This window comes from Balaenoptera musculus, chromosome 11 (assembly GCF_009873245.2).
Source record: "Balaenoptera musculus isolate JJ_BM4_2016_0621 chromosome 11, mBalMus1.pri.v3, whole genome shotgun sequence".
In the NCBI taxonomy this organism is placed as follows: domain Eukaryota; kingdom Metazoa; phylum Chordata; class Mammalia; order Artiodactyla; family Balaenopteridae; genus Balaenoptera; species Balaenoptera musculus.
In genome coordinates, this window is record NC_045795.1 from 71,458,545 (window position 1) to 71,485,392 (window position 26,848).

A 26,848-nucleotide genomic window follows, 5' to 3' on the forward strand; every position below is an offset into this window, starting at 1 on the left:
ATCCAAGAATATGGTATCTCTCTTCATCTGTTTGTATCATCTTTAATTTCTTTCATCAGTGTCTTATAGTTTTCTGCATACAGATCTTCTGTCTCCTTAGGTGGGTTCATTCCTAGGTATTTTATTCTTTTTGTTGCAGTGGTAAATAGGAGTGTTTCCTTAATTTCTCTTTCAGGTTTTCATCATTAGTGTATAGGAATGCAAGAGATTTCTGTGCATTAATTTTGTATCCTGAAACTGTACCAAATTCATTGATTAGCTCTAGTAGTTTTCTGGTAGCATCTTTAGGATTCTCTATGTATAGTATTATGTCATCTGCAAACAGTGACAACTTTACTTCTTCTTTTCCAATTTGGATTCCTTTAATTTCTTTTTCTTCTCTGATTGCTGTGACTAAAACTTCCAAAACTATGTTGAATAACAGTGGTGAGAGTGGACAACCTTGTCTTATTCCTGATCTTAGAGGAAATGGTTTCAGTTTTTCACCATTGAGGACAATGTTGGCTGTGGGTTTGTCATATATGGCCTTTATTATGTTAAGGTAAGTTCCCTGTATGCCTACTTTCTGAAGGGTTTTTATCATAAATGGGTGTTGAATTTTGTCGAAAGCTTTTTCTGCATCTATTGAGGTGATCATATGGTTTTTCTCCTTCAGTTTGTTAATATGGTTTATCACATTGACTGATTTACGTATGTTGAAGAATCCTTGCATTCCTGGGATAAAAATATGGAATGCTTCACGAATTTGCGTGTCATCCTTATGCAGGGGCCAAGCTAATCTTCTCTGTATCGTTCCAGTTTTAGTATATGTGCTGCCGAAGCGAGCACCTTTGTCCATTTTTGAATTGGATTTTCTTTCTTGTTGAGTAGTAGGAGTTCTTTACATATTCTGGTTATTAACTCCTTATCAGATATATAATTTACAGGTATTTTCTTCCATGAGTTGCCTTTTCACTCACTTCATAGTGTCCTTTCTTGTACAAAAGTTTTTAATTTTGATGAAGTCCATTTTACCTATTTTTTGTTTTTGTTGCCTGTGCTATTGGTGTCATAGCTAAGAAATCATTGCCAAATCTAACGTTGTGGAGCTTCCCCCTATGTTTTCTTCTAAAGGAGTTTTATAGTTTAGGTCTTTGATCCATTTTGAGTTAATTTTTATATGTGGTGTAAGGTAATGGTCCAGCTTCATTCTTTTGCATGTGGATATCCAGTTTTCCCAGCACCAGACTGTTCTTTCCCCATCAAATCATCTTGGCACTCTTGTCAAAAATCATTTGACTGTATATGAAAGGGTTTATTTCTGGGCTCTCCATTCAGTTCATTTGTTCTGTATGTCTTTATGCCACTGTTTCACTGTTTTGATTACCATACCTTTGTAGTAAGGTTTGAAATCAGAAAGTGTTAAGTCCTCCAGTTTTCTTTTTCAATATTGTTTTACCTATTTAGTGTTCCTTGAGATTCCATATGAATTTTAGGATGCATTTTTCCATTTCTGCAAAAAACATCAAGATTTTCATAGGGGTTGCTTTGAATCTGTAGCTTGCTTTAGGTAATCCTGACAATACGAAGTCTTCCTATCCCTGAAGGTAGGATCTTTCCATTTATTGATATTTGTGTCTTTAATTTCCATCAGCAATGTTTTGTAGTTTTCAGTGTACATGTCTTTGGCCTACTTATTCCTAAGTATTTTATTCTTAATATTTGGTGCTATTGTACATGGAATAGTTTTCTTAATTTTCTTTTCCCAGATTGTTCATTGTTAGTGTATAGAGATGCAACTGATTTTTTTCTCCTGGTTTTGTATCCTGCAACTTTGCTGAATTTGTTTTATTCTAACCGTTGTGTGTGTGTGTGTATAGACTCTTGAAGGTGGTGGTTATTGTGAAGAATATGAGTTTGATGTGGATCCTTTTGGTATTATATTTTCTTAATGAGTAGATACCCAAACACCAGTCTGCATTAATGCCCAAGATATTCATATATGATAATTATCACTGAATTACGTATATTTATCTTTTCCTTTTTTTGGCATTTCAACTTTCTGACTTTTAAAAATATTATGTATTATTTCTGACACACAAAAGGATATGTTGACCTTAAAAAACAAAAGAGCAGGTTATTTTACCAGCAACATGAGTTTATTTGGGAATAGTAGACAGTTGTAATTCAGGACAAGCAAACTGTGACAAACCTTAGGCAAGTTTGGAGAACAGAGGAGAGGAACTTGATTTTGTAGAGGAAAGGAGGAAACTGGGGAGGGCTGTGGTAGCTGCAGGTGGTGGGAAGCTTGTTGCTAGTCAGAAGGAAATCTTGGCGGGGTCTGTAAGCTGTGGTGAGTCATATGGGTGAGAGCTCCCCCTTCAGGGCTTTCTGACTCCATTTTAAATGAGGTTTCCTTTATTCTTTTTCACAGGTATAAAGGATAATCCATAAAACATTTCTATCCATGTCATGTACCAAAAAGAGCTCATTATAGCATGGTTCAGAGTTCAGCAAGAATTTCTCTAGATTTATAGCACTTACAGGACAGGAGTTTTTTTTTTTTAATAGCCGGTCACAACCCAGTAGAATAAAAATGGAATGCCTAGAACCTTTATATTCCATTTGTTGTCAGGTTACTTTAGAATTCTGAGAAGAGTGTTTGTGAGTTATGAAGCCCTTTCCACAACAGAAATGGGTTGTGACTAAGTTATAAACTAGTACCAGTCCACTGATGCCCTAATTTCAGAAGAAAGAAATACAGTAGCTTGACCAAAATGAATCAGTCCTAGCTAAAGCTTCCCTTTGCTTCTCTATACTGGGCAGTCTTGGAATCAGAGGAACCCTATCTCAGTCCTCCAAAATTAAACTTTATGGAAGGAAATCCTCTTCCTATTCAAAACTGAGTGGGGGAGAATTCCCTGGCAGTCCAGTGGTTAGGACTCCGTGCTTCCACTGCACAGGTTTGATCCTTGGTCAGGGAACTAAGATCCCGCATGCCGCATGGCAGGGCCAAAAAAAGAAAAGAAAAAAAAAGCAGACAACTGAGTGGGTCTCTTTGCCTTATCAGAAAGATTTAATAATTAAATAAAGTAAGGAAATTGATTTGTTTGAGGGCCTGTTAGGATCCAAGAAGTGTACTAAGTACTTCATATACCTGTGAATCCCCTTTTAGAATAAGAGGCAGAACTGACTAACAACTAAACAGGTGGAGGAGAACACTGAGAGTAAGTTGTGTACGCCAATTACCCATAACACTAAACCTAGATAAATCTCTCTTAAGTTAGGAAAAGAACAAAATAAACCTAAATTAGAAGAAATAGATCATGAAAATAAGGAATTTTCCCACCAGCTGTTGGTGGGACTGTAAATTAGTATAGCCATTATGGAAAACAGGATGGAGTTTCCTCTAAAAATTAAAAACAGAACTACCATACAATCCAGCAGTTCTACTTCTGGGTATTCTTCCAAAGGAAAAAAAACACTAAATTGAAAAGATATATGCATCCCATGTTCATTGCAGTTTACAATAGGGGAGATACAGAAGCAACCTAAGGTCTGTCGATAGATGAATGGATAAAGATATGGTATATGCATATAATGGCATGTTGCTCAGCCATAAAAACAAATGAAACCTTGCTGTTTATAAAAACATGGACGGACCTAGAAGTCTGTCCACTTACTTCACTTACGCTAAGTGAAGTAAGTCAGAGAAAGACAAAGAATACTATATGATTTCACTTATATGTAGGATCTAGGAAACAAAACAAATGAACAGAACATAATGAAGCAAACAGACTCATAGATACAGAGAATAAACAAGTGGTTTTGCTAGAGGGGAGGGGGGTACGGGGATAAGTGAAATAGGTGAGAGAAATTAAGACATATGAGCTTGTAGTTAAAAAATATATGAGTCATGGAGATAAATGTACAGCATGGGGAATATAGTCAATAATACTGTAATAACTTTGTATGGTGACAGATGGTAACTAGACTTATTGTGATCATTTTGTAATGTATAGAAATATTGAATCACTGTGTTGTGCACCTGGAACTAGCATAGTGTTGCCGGTCAGTTTTACTTAAATTTAAAAATTAAAAAAAAAGGAAAGAAAATAAGGGCACCAGTCGATGAAATATATAATGAGTGAAAATGGCATTGCAGGTAGAGAGTGAATCATTAGTAAGTTAATATATTATGCCAATAATTATGAAAACTTAGATGAAGTGGGTAAGTTACTGGAGAAGTTATAACTTACAGGAACTGACTTAAAAAGAAGTAAAAAGCTTGAATAATTATGTAACTGTTAAAGTAATTGTAGATCTGGGTAAAAAAAAACTTTCCCACAAGGAAAATAAAATGCCCACATGGTTTTACTGACAATTTCTACCAAACTTTAAAGAAATAAATCCCAAATTTATTCAGATTTCCAGGCAGTAGAAATATGAAATGGCCCCCAATTCATTCTGCAAGCCCAGTATAAACTTGGTATTAAAGCCAGAAAAATAACAAAAAAGGAAAATTAGGTTTATTTCAATCATGAATATGCACACAAAAATTCTAAAAAATATATTAACAAGTAAAATTTGATAATGTGTAAAAAGGTAATATATCATGACTAAGGTTCATAATGGGTTAAGGGAATTTTTAAAAATCCGCAGTATAGTGTACCATTTTAACACAATAAAACAAAAAACATTTCAATAGATGCAGGAAAAGCATTTGATAAAACTCAAAGCCAGTTTGTTAAGGACAGTATTTCAGGCAATTAGACTAGAAGGAATTTCCAATTGAGTATTTAAAAAAAAAATAAAACCCTATAGCAAACATCATACTAAATGAGAAATTTTAGTAGTATTCCCTTTAAAATTAAAAATTAAATAAGATGCCCATATTATTATTACTATTTGTTATTGGTAGTCCTAGCCAGTATAGCAAGACAAAAGTCTTAAGAACTGGAAAGGAAAAAATAAAATTGTAGCAATTTGTCATTTATATAGAAAACCCAAAGAATCTATGGGCAAAATATTTTAGAAATTAAAAGTGAGAATTAATAATTTGCTAGGCCATAAAGTCAACAAATTTCATAGGTTCAGATTACACAGAATATGCTATCTGATCACAGTGGAATTAAGCTAGATATCAGTAACAAATAACAAAATTTCCAAATGTTTGATATTTAAGCAGTAGTCTTCTAAGTGAAAGAAAACTCAGAATTAGAAAGTGTTTTGAACCGAATGATGATGAAAATATTATATATGAGAACATATGAGCTTCCTGTGCTTAGAGGGAAGTTTATAGGCTTAAATGCATTTCTTGGAAGAGAAAGACTGAAAGCAAAACATAAATGATCTAAGTATTCATTTCAAGAAGTTAGAGAAAGAATTGCAACAATTAAGCCCAAAGGAAGTAGAAGGAAGGAAATAAGATCAGAATAGTTGGATACAAGCGGCCCTCTGTATCCGTGGGTGCCAGATCCATGGACTCAGCCAATCTCGGACTGAAAATGTTTGGAAAAAACTTCCAGATGCCATGAGTTTTAATAAGATACTTAACACCTCTGTGCCTTAGTTCTCATTTCTATAAAAATGATGCCTACCCCATAATTTTATCGTGGAAATTAATGTACATAAAATGCCCAGCAGTGCTGTAACAGAGAGAGTGTTGTCAGCCAATTCGTATTATTATTGTTATTATTGTGAGGGCTAAAAAAGATAACATACATAAAGTTCTTTATAAAAGTATATAATAAAGTAATTATTTAGTCAGTTTAAAAAAAAAAAAGGAAGAAAATATCAGGGAAAAAATATTCCAGAAAGTTTCAAAAAGCCAAACTTCAATTTGCTACACACTGGCAACTAGTTACATAGCATACACATTCTGTTAGGTGTTATAAGTAACCTAGAGTTGATTTTAAATACACGTGAGGATGTGCATAGGTTACATGCAAATACTACACCATTTTATATAAGGGACTTGAGTATCTGCCAGTTTTGGTATCTTCAGGAGGTCCTGGAATCCAATACCCCACAGATAGCAAGGGACGATTGTGTTAGTAAAATTGGAAAATAAGGAAAAGACTAAACAGATATGGCTCCAAAGATATGGCCAATAAGCACATGAAAACCAGGACTTTAGCCACGTGCACAACTGTGTAGTCCTGGTTCCAGAGATTTTAGTTACTTTCAAGTTCAAAGTACTCCAACCCACCCTCCAAAATGATTGTAGCTCTTAGTTGTGCTGCTCTTCCTCTTGGAAGATCTGGTTTTTTTCTAGCCCAGTGTCCTGAAACCACCCACCACCCAGAAGAATGCCTTTTATGCCTGCTGAGTGGACAAGATGAGTAGGTGGACAGACTGTCTAAAGTGAGGAGGCTCTTGGTGTCTGGACTTGGGAATCATGCACTGGCAAGGAGGACTATTCTGGACCATGGCAAAGTCACCACTGAGTGTTCTTCTTTCACAGACATGCATTTTTAGACTGCTTTAAGGGGAGAATTAAATGAAACAGAACTAAAGCATGTCTAGGTGACCATTTGAAAAGCCTCTACTTTCAGTTCTGATACAGCAGCTGCCATTCATACAGCATTTATATTAGGAGTAAGACTAACATTTTCTAACATAGAAGAACTTGAAGGTAGCTAAAAATTTACATTAGGAACCTGTAACATTGGGAACTGTTTGTGGGGAAGTGTGTATTGAGTACCTGTGAAAATGAGTTTTCACTCAAGGCTGTCACTTGAGAATAGGCTCAAAATAGGTGTTTAGAAAAGGAGCTTTTATGTAGGGGAAGGGACGTCTGAGGTCAATAATGTGAAAGAAAGTGAAAAAGTGAGTGAACCTAGAGAAAGAGGGCTCTTTCCTTAGCCATGTTGAAGCATTAACAGAAGGGAGGTGCTAGATCATCATCAGAACACATTTGTTACACAGTGAGTCTTGCATTTTACACACATTTGCCTTACTCAGGTTTCAATTAAAATGAGCTCAGTAATCAAAAGGGAGTTTACATTTACCTACCACCTCTCCCATCCCCCAGATCCTTATACTTTCATTCCTCTAACTGAATGCACGGCGGGGAAGACTTGTGAAAAAGAAAGTAATAATTTAAAGAGTTTTCTAGTCGGTTGGAGAAGTGAAATGACTTATTCAGGTGGCAAGCAAGTAAGACAAGGATGTAAGACATCCTTGAGTAAGAAGTTGAAGACTGAATTGGAAGAATTGATTATTAAATTTTCCACAGGGTTGTAAATATAAGACATGTATATAAAACTTTTGATGAGGATTTTAGGAATTTTCAAGGGTATTTTGACTTGTGTCTTATCCTTGAATAATTTGAAACCCCACCAAAATTTGAAACCAGATCTGGTTACATCAGACTTAAGAAACAGATTACAGAATTCTATGTTGATTCAATGCCATATTGTGAATTTGTTTTTTTTCTTTATTTCTTTTTTTTTTTTTGGCCATGCTGTGTGGCTTCTGGGATCTTAGTTCCCCAACCAGGGATTGAACCTGCTCCATTGGCAGTGAAAGCACCGAGTCCTAACCACTGTACTGCCAGGGAATTCCCTGTGAATTTCTTATAAGGAGTTCAAAGGGTCTTTTTTTTTTTTTTCCCCCAGTTTGAACTCTAAAATAACATTTCTAAAAATAGAAGAACTGTTAAATCACTTACCTGAAGATAATGCTCCTTTTGAAGTGGTTCTTTTAGGCTTAAATAAATAGGGTTGGTTTTTATCTGTTTAAAAATGTGTGGGAGCACCTGAGATACTAAGATTTTTCCTTTTTGTGTAAGTATTTCCTTTGATCAAAGCAATTGGTTGAAAACTAATGAGCTTTGCCATTATATTATTCTGTCAAACTATTTTTAAAATTATGTCCTGTAGTTACATCATGTAACAAAATGTTTTGTTGCTTAGCTCTTGCATTTTAGGACAGTTTGAGTAGAATATATGCTTTCCTTTTCTTTTTTTAAAAATTAATTAATTAATTAATTAATTTATGGCTGTGTTGGGTCTTCGTTTCTGTGCAAGGGCTCTCTCTAGTTGCGGCAAGCGGGGGCCACTCTTCATCGCGGTGCGCGGGCCTCTCACTGTCGCGGCCTCTCCCGTTGCAGAGCACAGGCTCCAGACGTGCAGGCTCAGCAATTGTGGCTCACGGGCTTAGTTGCTCCGCAGCATGTGGGATCATCCCAGACCAGGGCTCGAACCCATGTCCCCTGCATTGGCAGGCAGACTCTCAACCACTGCACCACTAGGGAAGCCCTATGCTTTCCTTTTTGTTAAAGCATACTAAACTCTCATAAGTTAAAGGAACAGTGAATTATTATGCTACTGTTTTTATTTTTCTTAGAATTCAAGGACTTAATCTGGATACAATATATTTTTCTTATTGAAATGTCACAGATCATGCTAGGGCTGTAGCAGCAGAAATGGGAAAAAAAGGTATCTAAAAGAGACATTATGATTCAGTAGAGAAAGCCTCTGGCTCTATTACATCCTCCTGGCTCTTGGTCCAAAAGCAGTGTTTTGTATTCTGAAGCCAGGTGTTAAACAGTATTCATCTATTTCAGGTTATCAATGATTCCTTTCAAAGTAAATGAGACTATATTAGGATAGAAATTTGAAAATCTTATAGTTGGTTTGGAGAAAATTTTCTATTTTTCATTAGAAAATTTCCTTTCTTTACACTTACTTAGTTATCTTATATCCTTCTGCTAGTATATGTTACAAATATGATTCTGAAAATTAGAATATATCTACTTAATTCTTGTATACTCGAATTTTTTTTTAAAGTATTATTATTTATTTATACATTTATTTATTTATTTATTTTTGACTGCGTTTGGTCTTTGTTGCGTGTGGGCTTTCTCTAGTTGTGGTGAGAGGGGGGGCTACTCTTCGTTGCGGTGCATGGGCTTCTCATTGTGGTGGCTTTTCTTTGTTGCAGAGCATGGGCTCTAGGCACGCAGGCTTCAATAGTTGTGGCATGCGGGGGCTCAATAGTTGTGGCTCGCGAGCTCTAGAGTGCAGGCTCAGTAGTTGTGGCACACGGGCTTAGTTGCTCTGCGGCATGTGGGATCTTCCTGGACCAGGGCTTGAACTTGGGTCCCCTGCATTGGCAGGCGGATTCTTAACCACTGTGCCACAAGGGAAGTCTCTCGAATTTTTTTGTTTAAAATTATTGCTTCTCTTAGAGATAAATACCTTACCATGTTAAATCTATATAAATTCTTTGGAAAGATTTGTAAATATAAAGTGGTTAGAAAAAGAGGTAAACTTTTGATGGTATTGATGACTGTTGTTTAGGAAGCAGTACTGATGGAGTGCCCTTTCAGTGTTGTGAAACAAGAACAGCAGAGAAAATGGATTGAAGAGTTGAACAAGCAAATAGAGGATGACCGCCAAAAAAAAGTAGAGGAAAAAATTATATCTTCAAAGGTAATTTATGAAGTTTTATCGGTATAAAGGGGAAAAAAAATAATTTCAGAGTCACTAATCATAAACTTAAAAGTATCCTGAAACTATTTGACAAGACTATTCAAATTATTCCATATTTGCTTTTGTGAACCTTTTGTTGAGTGAATTCAGTAAGTGTGATTTTGCATAGCTTCTTGTAACTAACTTTTTAGAAATGTCCTAATTCTTTGAATTTTTCATATTCTCGAAGCTTAGTTGTCTAAATGTATATGGAATCAATACAGGATACAGTTTTGTTAGTCTTTATGATGCTTGTTCTGCTGTGTGGTGACTTTTAGAAATCATGTTTATTTGTCATTTGGGATTTTAAACGTAAGAAGAGTTGGAAGAGTTCTTAGCAGTTCTTATTTGTCGTGATTAGGGTGAGGAACATGACAGATGGGCAATACATTTTGATTCATTCAAGAGCTGTCCTGGTTCTCAGTCTCAGCTGTCCTCTCGGTCAACGCAAACACAACCAGAGTACTTCTGTGTCTCTCCGGACGCTCAGGACCTGGCTGATATCAGCAGTCTCTATACACCTGCAGCGGGAAGCCAGGTTGAACCTTCAGAGGAGGAGCGCGTAGCAAGACCTGTTAGAGACGTGGCTGTGGAAAGCAGTAAGAAAAGGAAGTAAGTGCCTCCTTCAGCACCTGTTGGTGTTTAAGGAGGTTTGTGTGCCACTTTAGGATTGTTGTTGTATTTGTATCTTAATTGGTTTCAGGTTTGGTGTTTTTCTTTACAGTAGAAATGACTAGTAGATACATTTCAAACAAAAATGACTTAGCACCTTGTTAAACACACCTTTTGGGGGTTTTAAATAGCTAATGGATCTGTCTTGCCAGCTTTCTCCGTTCTATGACTGCTCTTTTGGACCCAGCTCAAATCGAGGAACGAGACAGGAGACGACAAAAACAGTTAGAACATCAGGTATTGCATTGTCGAATGTTGTTCTTTGCCTTAATCATTAGTAGTCATGGCCTAGATACCTAAGTAAATGGAAATTAAAATTCCAGTATAAACTTACAGCACAGGCCCTGCACAGTCCTGTGATGAATCTAATCCCTACTCCAGCTGGCATTATATTAGAATTACACTTATGTTGAGAACCAGACAGTATCATGTAGTACAGCCACCTGCCTTCCAAGGAAGAAGGTCTTTAATGTTTAGGTTGTGTATCTGAAATGACACTAAATCTTAAGTTGGTATTGGATATTTTTTTCTCCAATTCTCCTGAATTCTGTTCAGGATGAGAATTAGTTCTTTGAAAGGGAAATAGATACAAGGGATTGCAGTAGAATTATGATTAAGAAATCTAATGGATAATATAAGAAAGGAAACTAAGATTAAAATTTTGTCCTAATTTCAGTCTAATACTAAAGGGACTTAAATGTCTAATAACTCATCAAAACCTCTACTATATGAAGAATTTGGCTTAGTTAATATGGTTACTTGCAGTCGGTTAAGTGAACAGACATTTATAGCGCATCTGCTATTTTTACCAGGCACTATGCTAAGCACTGAGATTGTTTCTTCAGTTGTTTTTCTCTTAGTTCTTCTACGAGCCCTCCTGGGGTTAAAGAAAAAGCATGTAGAACTTGATGGGAGATGGGAAAAATACATTGGAAACCTGACATTTTAATTTAACTCATATATGTATTACTCTCTATATATTGATAAACGTTTTTGAAACACCAGATGCTTTATGGATTTTTAAAAAATTTATGACTATAATTTATGTTACTGTTTATGACTAGAAAGCCATCACTGCTCAGGTAGAAGAGAAGCGGAAGAAGAAACAGCTTGAAGAAGAGCAAAGAAAGAAGGAGGAACAAGAGGAGGAGCGTCGCTTAGCACGGGAACAAGAAGAGATGCAGAAACAGTATGAAGAAGATATACTTAAGCAAAAACAAAAGGAAGTAGGTATTTATATCCTAACTGTAACATTTTAGAGTAAAAATGGGTGTGTTGTTTTTTGGGTTTTTTTTTTAATTTGTTTTTGGCTGCGTTGGGTCTTTGTTGCTGTGCGTGGGCGTTCTCTAGTCGTGGCGAGCGGGGGGCTACTCTTTGTTGCGGTGTGTGGGCTTCTCATTGCTGTGACTTCTCTTGTTGCGGAGCACGGACTCTAGGCGCGCGGGCTTCAGTAGTTGCAGCACGCAGGCTCAGTAGTTGTGGCTCATGGGCTCTAGAGCGCAGGCTCAGTAGTTGTGGCGCACAGGCTTAGTTGCTCCACGGCATGTGGGATCTTCCCGGACCAGGGATAGCACCTGTGTCCCCTGCATTGGCAGGCGGATTCTTAACCACTGTGCCACCAGGGAAGTCCCTGGGTGTGTTTTTAAAGAAAAAAATAACGAGAACATTTGCATGTGTTTTGAAATTGTGAAACTGTATGCAGAAACATTAAAGCTTTGCATAAAGAAGGTTTTGAAAGTAGGAGGGAAGCTGGAGGTTTTATTGTTTCAAATGATTGATTCACAAATGCTGTACTCCTTGCGTTTCTTCTCTCTGCTAAGAAGGAGGTCAGGATGAGTTATTACAGCATAAAACAAAAGTTATCCATTTGCTTGATTTTTAAATGTTTTCTAAGCAATGATTATTATATTAATAAATTTCTAAATACGTTAAGAGAACTGATTGGCCTTCCTGTCTGTATCCACTTGTGAACAGGAGCATTTACTTGCAGAGTCATTGGCTGGGATTGATGATAGAGTTTGTTGCTGTGTTAGAGGATTCCTCTGTGCTAAGTAAGGGTCTATTAAAAAGAGTAGATGTCTGGTTGGCTAGGAGAACCCCTATATTAAGTGGTACAGACTGCATAGGTACGGTGATGTCAAGTGCCATGTTTGAGTGGACCTGACAAAGAGCAAGTTATACAATGACATTGGATTGCCAAAGGTTCATGAGGTCTACAGAGCAGACCATACAGCACTCCCCCTGGAGCTGGGAGGTAGCGCTGAGAGACTGCCTTTTCTTGCCGTTTCCCACTTGCAACCTTTGCTTCAGAATTAGCTGATGAAGGTACAAATGGTTTAGGTTCTGATTTCATTATGTTGAATAGGCTGAGCCAACTACACCTATGAAATAACTACATACATGAAAAAAAATCAGTGTCATTTGCTTGAATTGCAAAAAATGGCCATAAATCTTGAGTATTACCTCTTATTATCTATTTTTTTATCTTAATAAAATTCAGGTGGAATTGACCATTGGTTTTAGAAGTTTTGAAAACTTCATAGAATGAGTAAAAGAGTGTTTGTATTTGTGGTCTAATACAGCTGTAGAAAAAGATACTAAAATGTAATCTGCAAAAGGGAAGGAACTTTGTTCTCTTGGCTTCTCTACTCCCAGTATCTTGAATAGTGCCTGGTACATAGTAGGAGCTTAGAAAATATCTACTGAGAGAAAATATTCAAGTCTGTATATGTTTGATAATTGTATTTAATTAACTGTGTGCACTTCAATATTGATAGGAAATCATGACTCTTAAGACAATTGAGCTGTTCCAGACGATGCAGAGAGCGCAGGAGCTGGCACAGAGACTGAAACAAGAACAGAGAATCCGAGAATTGGCTCAAAAGGGACATGACACTTCTAGATTGATTAAAAATCTTGGCAGTAAGCACTGGACTAGAATTTTATTTATAATATTTCTTGAAAATTTTAAATAATTGCCTATTTTTAATACCTTTAAACACCTGTTAACTAAATATTTTTTGAGGAATTTCAGACTATGAACTAATGTAAATTTATAACACTTACTTGGGAAATTGCCTTAAGGGTAGAGCTAAATAATGTATAATTTTCAGTATCTTTTCACATATATTTTCTTATATTTTCCTCACAATAGGTAAAATGTATACTTTTGTACCCATTTTTACAGAGATATCCATTAAGTGATCTCCCTAAATTCAGTACGGGATAAGAATGCTGATAGCTTTTTGTAAGAAACTTTAGGCTAGCCCTTCTAAATTTTTATTGCAGTGTTTACACTGCTTGATTAAACTAAGAGTCTTGTGTGTATTTAGTTGCTGCTATGTCATTTTATCACATAACTTATTTCTCTTGCCAGTTGATACAATACAAGTGGAATATAATGCATCTACTGACAACACTGCAAATTCAAGACATGGCTTGGATAAAATCAGTGGTAAAATGAATACATATATCAGCTCTACAGCCTCTCCCAGGAAGGACACTGGTGTGCAAACGGGTATTGTATAAATTGTGATTTGGCTTAAAATTTACTTAAAATTTAAGTCACAATTAGAATTAAGTTAAATTAATTTAAAGTTTAAAGGAATTTGAGGTTTTCGGTAAGAGTTAGGAAATAAAGGTATTTCTTGGTTTTTAATTCCTCTATAGCAGCTTTATTAAGATATAATTTACATAGCATAAAATTTACCCTTTTAAAGGGTACAATTCAGTGTTTTTTTAAAGAGCACAATTCAGTTTTTATATTCATAGTTGTGCAACCATCACCGTAATTAATTTTAGAACATTTTTATGTCTCCAAAAAGAAACCCTGTACCCATCGACAATCATTCTCCATTTCCTCTCTCCCCTCTATTCTTGGGCAACCACCAGTCTACTTTCTGTCTCTCTAGATTTGTCTGTTCTGGACATTTCATATAATTGGAATCATATCATATGTTGTCTTCTCTGTCTGGATTCTTTCACTTAGTATGTTTTAAGTTTCATCCATATTGTAGCATGTAACAGTAAGTACTTCATTCCTTTTTATCACTGAATAATATTCCATTTTATGGATATACCACCACATTTTGTTTAGTCCTTCATCAGTTGAGGACATTTGGGTTAATTCTACTTTTTGGCTGTTGGAAATATGCTGCTGTGAACATTCATGTGCAAATTTTTGTGTAGACATAAATTTTTAGTCTCTTGGGGGAGAAGAGTAGCATTACTGAGTCGTATAGTAACTGTATGTTTAGAATATTGAGGAACTACTAAATTGTGTTCCACAGCAGCTGTACCATTTTACATTCTCACCAGAAATGTATGAAGATTCTAATTTCTTTACATCCTTGCCCATACTTACTATTCTCTTGGTTGTAAAGTGCTCTCTCATTATGATTGCTGATGTTGAGCATCTTTTCATGTGCTTGTTTTAAATTTTTACATAACTAATTAGGTAATATCCATGTTGGGTATCATTATCATAGGTCTCCATGCTTACTATGAATCCTTTCAGCCCTCCACCCATGTGTCTAGGAAATATTTTTTCTTTTTTTAAATAACTTCCAATAAATCTTTTCATTTTTTTTGTAAAATTGAGATATAATTGACACATAACATTAGTTTCAGGTGTATAACATAATGTTTGATATCTGTATATATTGTAAAATAATCACAATAATGAGTCTAGTTAACATTCATTACCATACAGAGTTACAGTTTTTTTTCTTGTGATGAGAACTTTGAAGATTTACTCTCTTAGCAACTTTCAAACATACAGTACAATATTATTAACTATAGCCAACATTCTGTACATTACATCCCCAGACCTACTTATTTTATAACTGGAAGGTTGTACATTTTGCTCACGTCCCAACCACCCTCTCTGGCAGCACCAATCTGTTCTCTGTATCTATGAGTTTTTTTTTCCACCCAGATTCCACATATACCTGAGGATCATATGATATTTGTCTGTCTTTTTGACTTATTTTACTTAGCATAATGTCCTTCAGGTCGATTCATTTTGTTGGAAATGGCAAAATTTCATTCTTTTTTATGGCTAATATTCCATTTTGTGTATATACGTGTGTGTGTGTGTGTGTGTGTGTGTGTACGTGTACACACAGTACATTTTCTTCATCTATCAGTAAACACTTAGGTTGCTTCCATTTGTTGGCTATTGTAACTAATGCTGCAGTGAACAAAGGAATGCATATATTTCTTTGAGTTAGTGTTTTTATTTCCTTCAGATAAGTACCCAGAAGTGGGATTGCTGGATCACGTGGTTCTATTTTTAATTTTTAAGGAACCTCCAATACTGTTTTGCATAGTGACTGCACCAGTTTACATTCGCACCAACAGTGCACAAGGGTTCCCTCTTCTCCACTTCTTCACCAGCTCTTATTTCTTGTCTTTTTGATAATCGCCATTCTGACAGGTGTGAGGTGGTATTTCATTGTGATTTTGATTTGCATTTTCCTGATGATCAGGGATATTGAGCATCTCTTCACATATCCCTGTTGGCCATCTAGATGTTGTCTTTGGAAAAATGTCTATTCAGATATTCTGCCCTTTTTTTTTTTTTTTTTAATAATATAGGAAAGACATTTTTTTTCCTCAAGTTTGGTTTTTTTTTTTGGTTGTTGTTTTTTTTTTTAAGATTTATTTATTTATTGATTGGTTGATTGCTATGTTGGGTCTTCGTCTCCGCGCGAGGGCCCTCTCCAGCTGCGGCAAGCGGGGGCCACTCTTCATCGCGTTGCGCGGGCCTCTCACCATCGCGGCCTCTCTTGTTGCGGAGCACAGGCTCCAGACGCGCAGGCTCAGCAATCGTGGCCCACGGGCCCAGTCGCTCCGCGGCATGCGGGATCCTCCCAGACCAGGGCCTGAACCCGTGTCCCCCGCACTAGCAGGCAGACTCCCAACCACTGTGCCACCAGGGAAGCCCCCTCTGCCCATTTTTTAATTGGATTTTTTTTTGCTGTTGCATTGTATGACTTCTTAATACATGATACATGATTTGCAAATATATTCTCCCATTCAGCCTTTTCATCTTGTTGATGGTTTCCTTTGCTGTACAGGACCTTTTTAGTTTGATGGAGTCTCAGTTGTTTATTTTTGCTAACGCTACCTTTGCTTTTCGTGTCAAATCCAAAAAGTCACTGCCAAGACCGGTGTCAGAGAACTTACTGCCTATGTTTTCCTCTAGAAGTTTTATGATTTCAGGTCTTACATTTAAGTCTTTAATCTGTTTTTAATTCATTTTTGTGTAAGATGTAAGATAGTGGTCAAGTTTCATTCCTGTGCATGTGGCTGTCCATTTTTTCCAATGCCATTTATTGAAGAAACTGTTGTTTCTCTTTGGCTCTTTTGTTGTAAAATCATTGACAATATATGCATGGGTTTATGTCTGGGCTCTCTATTCTTTTTCACTGATCTATGTGTCTGTCTTCATGCCAGTACCATACTGTTTTGATTACTACAGCTTTGTATTACAGTCTGAAATCAGGGAGCATGATGCCTCCAGCTTTGTTCTTCTTTCTCAGAGTTGCTTTAGCTATTCAGGGTCTTTTGTGGTTCCATACAAATTTTAGGATTGTTTGTTCTGTTTCTGTGAAAAATATCATTGGAATTTTGATAAGGATTATATGGAATCTGAAGATTGCTTTGGGTAGCATGGTCATTTTAACAATATTAATTCTTCCAGCCCATGAGCTTGGAATATGTTTCTATTTATTTGAGTCGTCTTCAGTTTCTTTCATTAATGTCTTATAGTTTTCAGTGTACACCTCCATGGTTAAATTTATTCCTAGGTATTTTATTCTTTTTTATGCACTTATAATTGGGATTGTTGCAGTTGTAAATGGGATTGTGTTCTTAATTTCTCATTCTGACAGTTCATTATTAGTGTATAGAAATGCAACAGATTTTTGTATGTTGATTTTGTATCCTGCAAGTTTACTGAATTCATTTGTTATTTCTAATAGGGTTTTTTTTTGGTGGAGGCTTTAGAGTTTTCTGTATATGATATGTCACCTGCAAATAGTGACAGTTTTACTTTTCCCTTACAAATTTGGATGCCTTTTCTTTCATTTTCTTCCCTAATTGCTCTCACTAGGACTTCCAATACTATGTTGAATAAAACCGGTGAGAGTGGGCATCCTTGTCTTGTTCCTGGTCTTTGAAAAAGTTTTCAGCTTTTCATCATCGAGCATGATGTTAGCTGTGGGTTTGACATGTATGGCCTTTATTATGTTGAAATACTTTCCCTCTGTACCCACTTTGTTGAGAGTTTTTATCATAAACCATTGTTGAATTTTGGCAAATGCTTTTTCTGCATCTGTTGAGATGATTATATGATCTTTATCCTTCACTTTGTTAATGTGGTATATTGATTCTGTTGCTTTTGGATAGAACGTTCTGTATATACCTGTGAAGTCCTTCTGATTTAATGTATCATAAAAGGCTATTTGCTTATTGATTTTCTTTCCAGATGATCTATCCATTGATGTGAGTGGGGTGTTAAAGTCTCCTACTATTACTGTATTGCCATCTATTTCTCCCTTTAGGTCTATTAATATTTGCTTTATGTATTTCGGTGCTCCCATGTTAGGTCCATAAATACTTACAAATGTTGTATTTTCTGGTGGATTGACCTCTTTAAATGCCCTCCTTTGTCTCTTGTTACAGACCTTGTTTTAAAGTCTATTTTGTCTGATACAAATATAGCTGTTCCCACTTTATTTTGGTTTTCAGTTGTATGGAATATCTTCTCCCTTCTCTTCATTTTCAGTCTGTGGTGTGTCCTTGTATCTGATGTGAGTTTCTTGTCGGCAGCATATAAGTATCCATTTAGCCATTCTTTCTCTTTTGATTGGAGAATTGAGTCCATTCACATTTAAAGTAATTAAGGATAGGAATGTATATATTGTACTTTTGTTAATTGTTTTCTGGTTGTTTTGTAGTTCCTCTTTGTCCCTTCTTCTCTTCCTTGGTGTTTTGATGACTTTCTTTAGTAGTATGCTTAGATACCTTTCTCTTTATCTTTTGTGTATCTACTATAGGTTTATGCTTTGTGGTTATCATGAGGCTTACGTATACCAACTTTATAACAACTTAAGTTTGAATGCAATCTAAAGCTCTACATTTTTACTCTTCCCCTTCATGTTTTATGTTTTTGATGTCACATTTTATATCTTTTTTACTTTGTGTGTCCCTTAACTATTTATTGTATTTATTTTTACTGCTTTTGTCTTTGAACCTTCATACTAGCTTTATGAGTGATTTATGAGATTTATGAGTGAATAATCCACTGCCTTTAATATTAACCTTTACAGTGAGATTTATACTTGTGTATGTTTTTCTGTTGCTAATTATAGCACCCTTTCTTTTCAGCTTAAAGAAGTTCCTTTATAAAACCAGTTTAGTGGTGATGAACTCCTTTAGCTTTTGCTTATCTGGGAAAACACTCTTTCTCTCTCCTTCAATTCTGAATGATAACTTTGCTGGATAGAGTATTCTTGATGGAAGTTTTTTTCTTTAAACACTTTGAATATTTTATGCCACTGCCTCTGGCTTGCAGAGTTTCTGCTGAAAAATCTCGTAGTCTTATGAGGGTTCCTTTGTAGATAACAAGTTGTTTTTCTCTTGCAGCTCTTAAGTTTGTCTCCTTGTCTTTAACTTTTTTGACATTTTCATTATACTGTGCCTTGGTATGTGGGTCCATTGGGTTCATCTTGTTTAGTGTTCTCTGGGTTTCCACAGAGCTTTCTTCCCCAAGGTGAGGGAAGTCTTAAGCCATTATTTCTTCAGATAAGTTTTCTGTTCCTTTTCTGTCTCCTTCTGGGCCCCCTGTAATGCAAATGTTAGTTCACTTGATGTTGTCTCATAAATCCCTTAAGCTGTCTTCACTTTTGTAATTCTTTTTTCTCTTTGCCACTCTGATTAGATGAATTCCGCTGCCCTGTCATCAGGTTCATGAACTTTTCTTCTGCTTCTATTAGTCTGATGTTGGACCCCTCTATTTTTCAGTTTAGTTATTGTATTCTTCAGCTCTGTGGCTTCTATTTGGTACTTTATTATATTTTATCTGTTTTGAAGTTCTCACTGTGTTTATCCATTGCTTTCTTGAATTTGGTGAGCATCTTTAGGATCATTACTTACTTTGAACTCTTTATCAGGTAGATTACTTATCACTTTTTCATTAAGGTTCTTTTATTCTTTCATTTGGAACGTGTTCTTCCTTTGTTTCTTCATTTTTCTTGACTCTCTTTGTTGGTTTCTTTGCATTAAATGAACAGCCACCTCTTCCAGTCTTGAAGGAGTGGCCTTGTGTAGGAAATGAACCTTATCATTCAATCTTACCCTAGCTTTTGGTTGTATCTCAAGCCTTTGTGATTGTCCGTGTAGCATATTCTATTTTTAATAGCTCCCAGTGGTTGAGGAGGTGCCAGGACTTGTCAGTGTCCCAAATCTAAGCACCTAGATTCAGGCTGACTGGAAGCCAGACTTGCAGGCAGTCTTTTAAAGTATACAAGTATATACAGTCCTGTGGGACTGCAAGCATGAGCTCCACTGGCCATCAGAGCTGGGCGTTCTGGAGGTGTCTCCTGGATGGCAGTAGCAAAAACTGGGGCTCCAGACAAGTGTATAAGCTCTTTTCTGGGAGACGTCAGCAAGATGTAGTGAGGCAGAGGATAAGTGCAAAGATGGCGTCCAGCAGCCTATGTCCCTGAGAGCACCTCAGTAGGCCTCTAGATGCATGCCAAACCTGAAGCCTGCCCCTCAGGCCAAAGCTCCAGGATAAGCAGGTAGACCTTTTTCATGGAAAGATAGGGTGTATGTGTTTCAGTTTCCTGTTTGTGTAGTGCCCTGGGGGTGGTAACATGCCAATAATTTTCAATTGTTATAGTCCCATGAGACCCTGGAACACAAGCCCCTCTGGTCACCAGAGCCAGGCAATCAAGAGACGTCCCCTAGGCAGCAGCTGCAGAAACCAGGGCACAAGACGTAAAACCTGGGGCACCAGAGACAGGTAAGAGCTCCCCTCCAAGAGATAATGGAGGACTAGAGCATAGCTGAGAGTATGAAGATGGTGCTTGACCTCTAAGGTGTCTGGAAAGGGTTACAGTCAGCCCTTAGATATGTGTTTAATTAGGAGCCTTCCCCTCAGGCTGTAGCTATGATAAGCTAATAGGCTTCTTTCACAGAGAGACTAAACTCCTGCATCTGTTTTCTTTTGCTGTGCCCTGGCAGTAGTAGCTGTTTAAGAACTCTTTCTCCATTGGTTACAGTCCTGTAAGCATAAGCGCTGGGCCACTATAACCAGGTGATGTAGAAGTGTCCCCTGGTGGCAGCTGCAATAATTGGGGCACCTTGCAAGGGTATAAGCTTTTTGGGAAATACTGGAAGGCTGGAGTAAGGCAGAGAAATAATGCAAAGATTGCATCTAACGGTTTCCATTCCCTGAGAGCTTGTCTGTAGGCCCCTAGATGTGTACCAAACTAGAAGCCTACCCTTAAGGCCAAACCTTTTGGAGAAGCAAATAGGAATCTTTCTCAGAAAGACTGGGGTTTGTTTCAGCCTGCTATCCATGCAGTGCCCTGGGGGTGATAATCTGCCAAGAACTGTTTCTCTGATTGTTAACAGTTTCATGGGACCCAGGAATGTGACCCGCCCTTCCCCCCCCAACCCCTGCCTCCAGAGCCAGGCCATCAGGGGGCACCCACTGGGCAACAGCTGCAAAAACCAGGGCACCAGATGCATGTAAAAGTTCCCCTTCAGGAGATACTCGCTAAAAGTTCCCCTTCAGGAGATACTCGCACTCTGAAATGGGATAAAGGGAGCGGGTGAAGATGGCGTGCACCAGCTATAGCAAGGCAGAGGGTGAGTGTGAAGATGGTACCTCCCCCCACCCTCCCCCCCGCCCATTTGAAGCTGGGGGTGGGGAGTGTAACAGCGGGGCAGGGGCAGCAAGTTGGTAATAAAAGGCTTAGTGTTTTTTAATTTTTTAAATTTTATTTATTTATATTTTTTTGAGTATAAACAGCATTTATTAAAGTACTTCTTAAAATTACAGAGTGCTTAGAGAAAATTCTTACAGAAACATCTGTAAGGAAAATAGTTTTGGCTAGTATTCAAAATGGCAGTAGTTCTTAGTATGCATCTATCTGTACTTCTCCCACCTCATTTTTATTCATTCTTATATAATAAACACTTACAGTACAATGTAAGGTATTCCTTATTTCAAACTTATCTAAGGTATTTTTCACCTGCTGACTTTAAAACTTTGGAGGAACTTGACTTAAATTTTTAAACTGTCACTGCAAGGTGAGTTCATCCCACTGCTTCATTTCGGTGAGGAGAGCCTGTCTTGAGTTCAAGCTTTTGTAATCCTTGGAATAGTCCAAAACTGCATAAAAGCCAATTTATGAGCTATCACTTTATATATTTATTTTATTGGAGTATAATTGCTTTACAATATACAACGGAGTGAATATTGTACACTTTGTTGTACAACAAAGTGAATCAGCTATGTGTATACATATATCCCCTCCTCTTGGACCTCGCTCCCCTGCCCCCACATCCGGCCCATTTAGGTCATCACAAAGCACCAAGCTGAGCTCCCTGTGCTATACCGCAGGTTCCAACTAGCTATCTGTTTTACACATGGTAGTGTATTTATGTCAAACCTAATCTCCCAATTCATCCCAGCCTCCCCTTCCCCACCCTGTGTCCACACATTCATTCTCTACATCTATGTCTCTATTCCTCCTCTGGGAATAGGTTCATCGGTACTATTTTTCTAGATTCCACATATATGCATTAATATACGATATTTGTTTTTCTCTTTCTGACTTAACTTCACACTCTGTATGACAGACTCTAGGTCCATCCACATCTCTACAAATGACCCAATTTTGTTCCTTTTTATGGCTGAGTAATATTCCATTGTATATATGTACCACATCTTCTTTATTGATTCATCTGTCAGTGGACATTTAGGCTGTTTCCATGACCTGGCTATTGTAAATAGTGCTGCAGTGAACATTGGGGTACGTGTGTCTTTTTGTTTTGTTTTTAAACATGTATTTTTTTATTTATTTTTGGCTGCGTTGGGTCTTTGTTGCTGTGCGTGGGCTTTCTCTAGTTGCGGCGATGGGAGCTACTCTTCATTGTGGTGCACGGGCTTCTCATTGCAGTGGCTTTTCTTGTTGCAGAGCGTGGGCTCTAGGCACGCGGGCTTCAGTAGTGTGGCTCGCGGGCTTTAGAGCACAGACTCAATAGTTGTGGCACACGGGCTTAGTTGCTCCACAGCATGTGGGATCTTCCCGGACCAGGGCTTGAACCTGTGTCCCCTGCATTGGCAGGAGGGTTCTTAACCACTGTGCCACCAGGGAAGTCCCATGTGTCTTTTTGAATTACAGTTTTCTCAGGGTATATGCCCAGTAGTGGGATTGCTGGGTCATATGGTAGTTCTAGTTTTAGTTTTTTAAGGAACCTCCATACTCTTCTCCACAGTGGCTGTATCAGTTTACATTCCCACCAACAGTGTAAAAGGGTTAGTTCCCTTTTCTCCACACCCTCTCCAGCATTTATTGTTTGTAGATTTTTTGATGATGGCCATTCTGACTGGTGTGAGGTGACACCTCATTGTAGTTTTGATTTGCATTTCTCTAAGGATTAGTGATGTTGAGCATCTTCTCATATGCCTCTTGGCCATCTGTATGTTTTCTTTGGAGAAAAATGTCTATTTAGGTCTTCCGCCCATTTTTGGATTGGGTTGTTTGTTTTTTTGATATTGAGCTGCATGAGCTGTTTGTATATTTTGGACATTAATCCTGTGTCAGTTGCTTTGTTTGCAAATATTTTCTCCCATTCTGAGGGTTGTCTTTTCCTCTTTATAGTTTCCTTTGCTGTGCAAAAACTTTGAAGTTTAATTAGGTCCCATTTGTTTATTTTTGTTTTTATTTTCATTACTGTAGGAGGTGGGTCAAAAAAGATCTTGCTGTGATTTATGTCAAAGAGTGTTCTGCCTATGTTTTCCACTAAGAATTTTATAGTGTCTGGTCTTTAATCCATTTTGAGTTTATTTTTGTGTATGGTGTTAGAGAATGTTCTAATTTCATTCTTTTACATGTAGCTGTCCAGTTTTTGCAGCACCACTTATTAAGGAGACTGTCTTTTCTCCATTGTATATCCTTGCCTCCTTTGTCATAGATTAGGTGACCATAGGTGCATGGGTTTATCTCTGGGCTTTCTATCCTGTACCATTGATCTATATTTTTGTTTTTGTGCCAGTACCATACTGTCTTGATTACTGTAGCTTTGTAGTATAGTCTGAAGTCGGGCAGCCTGATTCGTCTAGCTCCATTTTTCTTTTTGCAGATTGCTTTGGCTGTGTGGGGTCTTCTGTGTTTCCATACAAATTGTGAAATTTTTTGTTCTAATTCTGTGAAAAATGCCATTGGTAATTTGATAGGGATTGCACTGAATCTGTAGATTGCTTTGGGTAGTATAATCATTTTCACAATATTGTTTCTTCCAATCCAAGAACATGGTATCTCTCTCCATTTGTTGGTGTCATCTTTAATTTCTTTCATCAGTGTCTTATAGTTTTCTGCATACAGGTCTTTTGCCTCCCTAGGTAGGTTTATTCCTAGGTATTTTATTCTTTTTGTTGCAATGGTAAATGGGATTGTTTCCTTAATTTCTCTTTCTGCTCTTTCGTTGTTAGTGTATAGGAATGCAAGAGATTTCTGTGTATTAATTTTGTATCCTTCAGCTTTACCAGATTCATTGATTAGCTCTAGTAGTTTACCAGTGGCATCTTTAGTATTTTCTGTGTATAGTGTCATGTCATCTGCGAACAGTGACAGTTTTACTTCTTCTTTTCCAATTTGTATTCCTTTTATTTCTTTTTCTTCTCTGATTGCCATGGCTCGGACTTCCAAAACTATGTTGAATAAAGTGGTGAGAGTTGACATCTTTGTCTTGTTCCTGATCTTAGAGGAAATGCTTTCAGTTTTTCACCATTGAGAATGATGTTTGCTGAGGGTTTGTTGTACATGTTGAAGTTGGGCGGGGGGCAGTGTAACAGATGGGGTGGGGACGGCAAGGTGGGAATAAAAGGCCTAGTGGTTTTTTTTTTTAAAAAAAAAAAACAGGTGGTGCCCACCATCCTCATCCCCACCCCCATCCCAAGAGTATTCCAGCAAGCCCCTAGATGTGTTAAGTTACATTCCTGCCCCTAGATGTGTTAAGTTACATTCCTGCCCCTAGATGTGTTAAGTTACATTCCTGCCCCTAGATGTGTTAAGTTACATTCCTGCCCCTTGGGCCAACGCTTCAACATATTTTTAAATGAGCCTCTTTCACATTTGGGTGTAATCAGCTGCCTCTGCACTGGGCCCTGGGGTAAGTGAGCCCTTTCAGAGCTGTTTCTCCCTTCTGCTATAGCTTTGTGGGTCTTGTGGACATGAGCCGCATTGGTTTTCAGTGCTGTATGTTTTGGGGGATTATCTGTTCTGTGCAGATCTTAAAAGTGGGAGTACCCAATGTGGGGTTCAAACCCTTAACTCCTTGGGGAAAAGCTCTGGGTTTTGAGTTCCCTCCCAATTGTGGGTTGCAGTACAGGGGTGGGGTTTATGGCTTGACTGTGTCTCAGCCTCTCCCACCTGCTTTGATGGTGTGCGTCTACACACTTGCGCAATGTGTAGGAGTCGCCCAGCCAGTTCTTTAGGTTTTTTTCAGAGGAAATTGTTCCCTATGTCACTATAGGTTCAAGTGTGTCCGTAGGAGGCGAGTTCAGGATCTTCCTAGGTCACCACCTTGAACCAGACCTTCAGTTTTTAAACTAATTACCAATGGACCCTCCTGTCAGTTATTTGTGGTCTTGGGGATCCCTTGGTAACTTAAAAAGAGACAAAAACCAATTTGGCTGGCCATAAGTTAGGAGATAATATTAATGTTCCTTTAGAAATATCAAAAAGCTACTCTGGAGTTGGCTAGTACTGAGCCCCAAGCCCAGAATGTCTTAATGGAAATCCATCCTCTAACATACCTCTATTTCTGCCAGTTAATTTTAGATCTTCAATACAACACCAAATTACATAATATGACAGGAAGGTAGAAGGGAATTTGAAAAGGGAAGTGAGGTAAAGCAACCTGTTTAGTTTATTAAAAAAACAAAACTTTTTTTTATAGTTTGCTCGTAAGCTTGAAGAATGTGGTTTGGTCCCTTTTCTATGTCCAGATAAATAACAAAATTATATAAATCCTACACATCACTTAAGAGGAAGTCAAACTAAAAAAAAAAAAAAAAAAAAAGAGGAAGTCAAACTAGGTCTTTAAGACCGTGAAATTATGTATATTATCACTGGGTGACTCTAAGGGAATTTAATCAGTCAGGGTCCCAAAGTAGAATAATTAAAGATGGCTTATTTAAAAAGAGTATTTTCAAAGGAGTGGCTGTGAGGGAATACAGCAATAGTGCTTTGACTCTGGTGCTAGTAGCAACTGACCTGTTACCAGAACCTAGAAGACAAGCGTTGTATAGAGATAACTTTGAGGGGAACCTTTGGTAAAGGGACAGAGTCAGCCTGAGGTCAGCTCACAGGGAATGAGCCAGTGGGATAAGTATCCTGAATTCACTCTTTTCCCTTCCTATAATCTGCATATGAACACTCTTGACAGAAACAGAAGCCAGAGGACCCAGGAACCCATTGATGAGGTTCTTACCAGTCAGCCTGCTAGGGCAGAGAGCAGGGGAGAGAAAGGTGTAAAGTGGGTGTAGAGTGGCAAAAAAGGATATCCAGTATGAAAATGATGTAGGCTGGGCAGCCTTACTAGGATTAGTCCTGGAGCAGCTCTAGTCTGGAATAACAAACTTACAGCAATAATTGGACTTTTTTTTTTTTAATGGGCAACCCAGACCTTTCATTAGCTAATTGTGAATTTAAAATTTTAATCATATGTGAAAAAAAGCCTTTTGAGCAACAAAGTAATTTTGTTGCTCAATTGTTGTGATAGCTGAACACATACATATATAATCATTGAACATTATATAAATTTTAAGGAGATTTTAGATGTCTTGTTCGAATGGTGAACTTCTCCTGTTTTCAAAATGGAAAAAAGTAAAAGGTTGTATGTGATTCAGGGATGGCCTGGAGGCATAGCATGATGGTATATGAGATACAGACATTAAAAAAGTACATGAGGACTTCCCTGGTGGCACAGTGGTTAAGAATCCACCCTGCCAGTGCGGGGGACACAGGTTCGAGCCTTGCTCCGGGAAGATCCCACATGCCGCAGAGCAGCTGGGCCCATGTGCTGCAACTACTGAGCCTGCGCTCTGGAGCCCACGAGCCACAACTGCTGAGCCCATGTGCCACAACTACTGAAGCCGGCACACCTAGACCCCGTGCTCCGCAACAAGAGAAGCCACCACCGTGAGAAGCCGACTACCGCAACGAAGAGTAGCTCCAACTCGCCACTAGAGAAAGCCCATGCGCCGCAACGAAGACCCAACGCAGCCAAAAATAAAATTAAAAAATAAAGAGTGAATCATCTGAAGTTCTGATATGTGCTGTAGCTTGAATGATCCTTGAAGGCATTACGCTGAGTGAAATAAGCTGGACGTGAGGGGAGGGGGCAGTTGTGCAGGGAGACACAAATATTGTATAGTTCCACTGGTGTAAGGAATTTAGGGTTGGGTGGAC

The 26,848-nt window shown here is 37.8% G+C and overlaps 1 protein-coding gene and 1 non-coding gene across 4 annotated transcripts in view; one reads left to right on the plus strand and one right to left on the minus strand.

Moving 5' to 3' along the window:
• Positions 1-26,848, plus strand: part of CCDC66 (coiled-coil domain containing 66) — a 50,088-nt gene that overhangs the window by 18,346 nt on the left and 4,894 nt on the right. For all 3 annotated transcript variants that reach the window (XM_036868974.1, XM_036868973.1, XM_036868975.1), the window contains 6 exons: positions 9,288-9,419; positions 9,820-10,070; positions 10,283-10,367; positions 11,195-11,356; positions 12,908-13,052; positions 13,507-13,647. In XM_036868974.1, coding sequence (XP_036724869.1) covers positions 9,288-9,419; positions 9,820-10,070; positions 10,283-10,367; positions 11,195-11,356; positions 12,908-13,052; positions 13,507-13,647 — 916 coding nt within the window. The remainder of the gene's footprint in view (positions 1-9,287; positions 9,420-9,819; positions 10,071-10,282; positions 10,368-11,194; positions 11,357-12,907; positions 13,053-13,506; positions 13,648-26,848) is intronic.
• LOC118904621 lies at positions 722-828 on the minus strand. Its single transcript, XR_005022069.1, has one exon. It is a non-coding gene; the product is annotated as a U6 spliceosomal RNA (small nuclear RNA).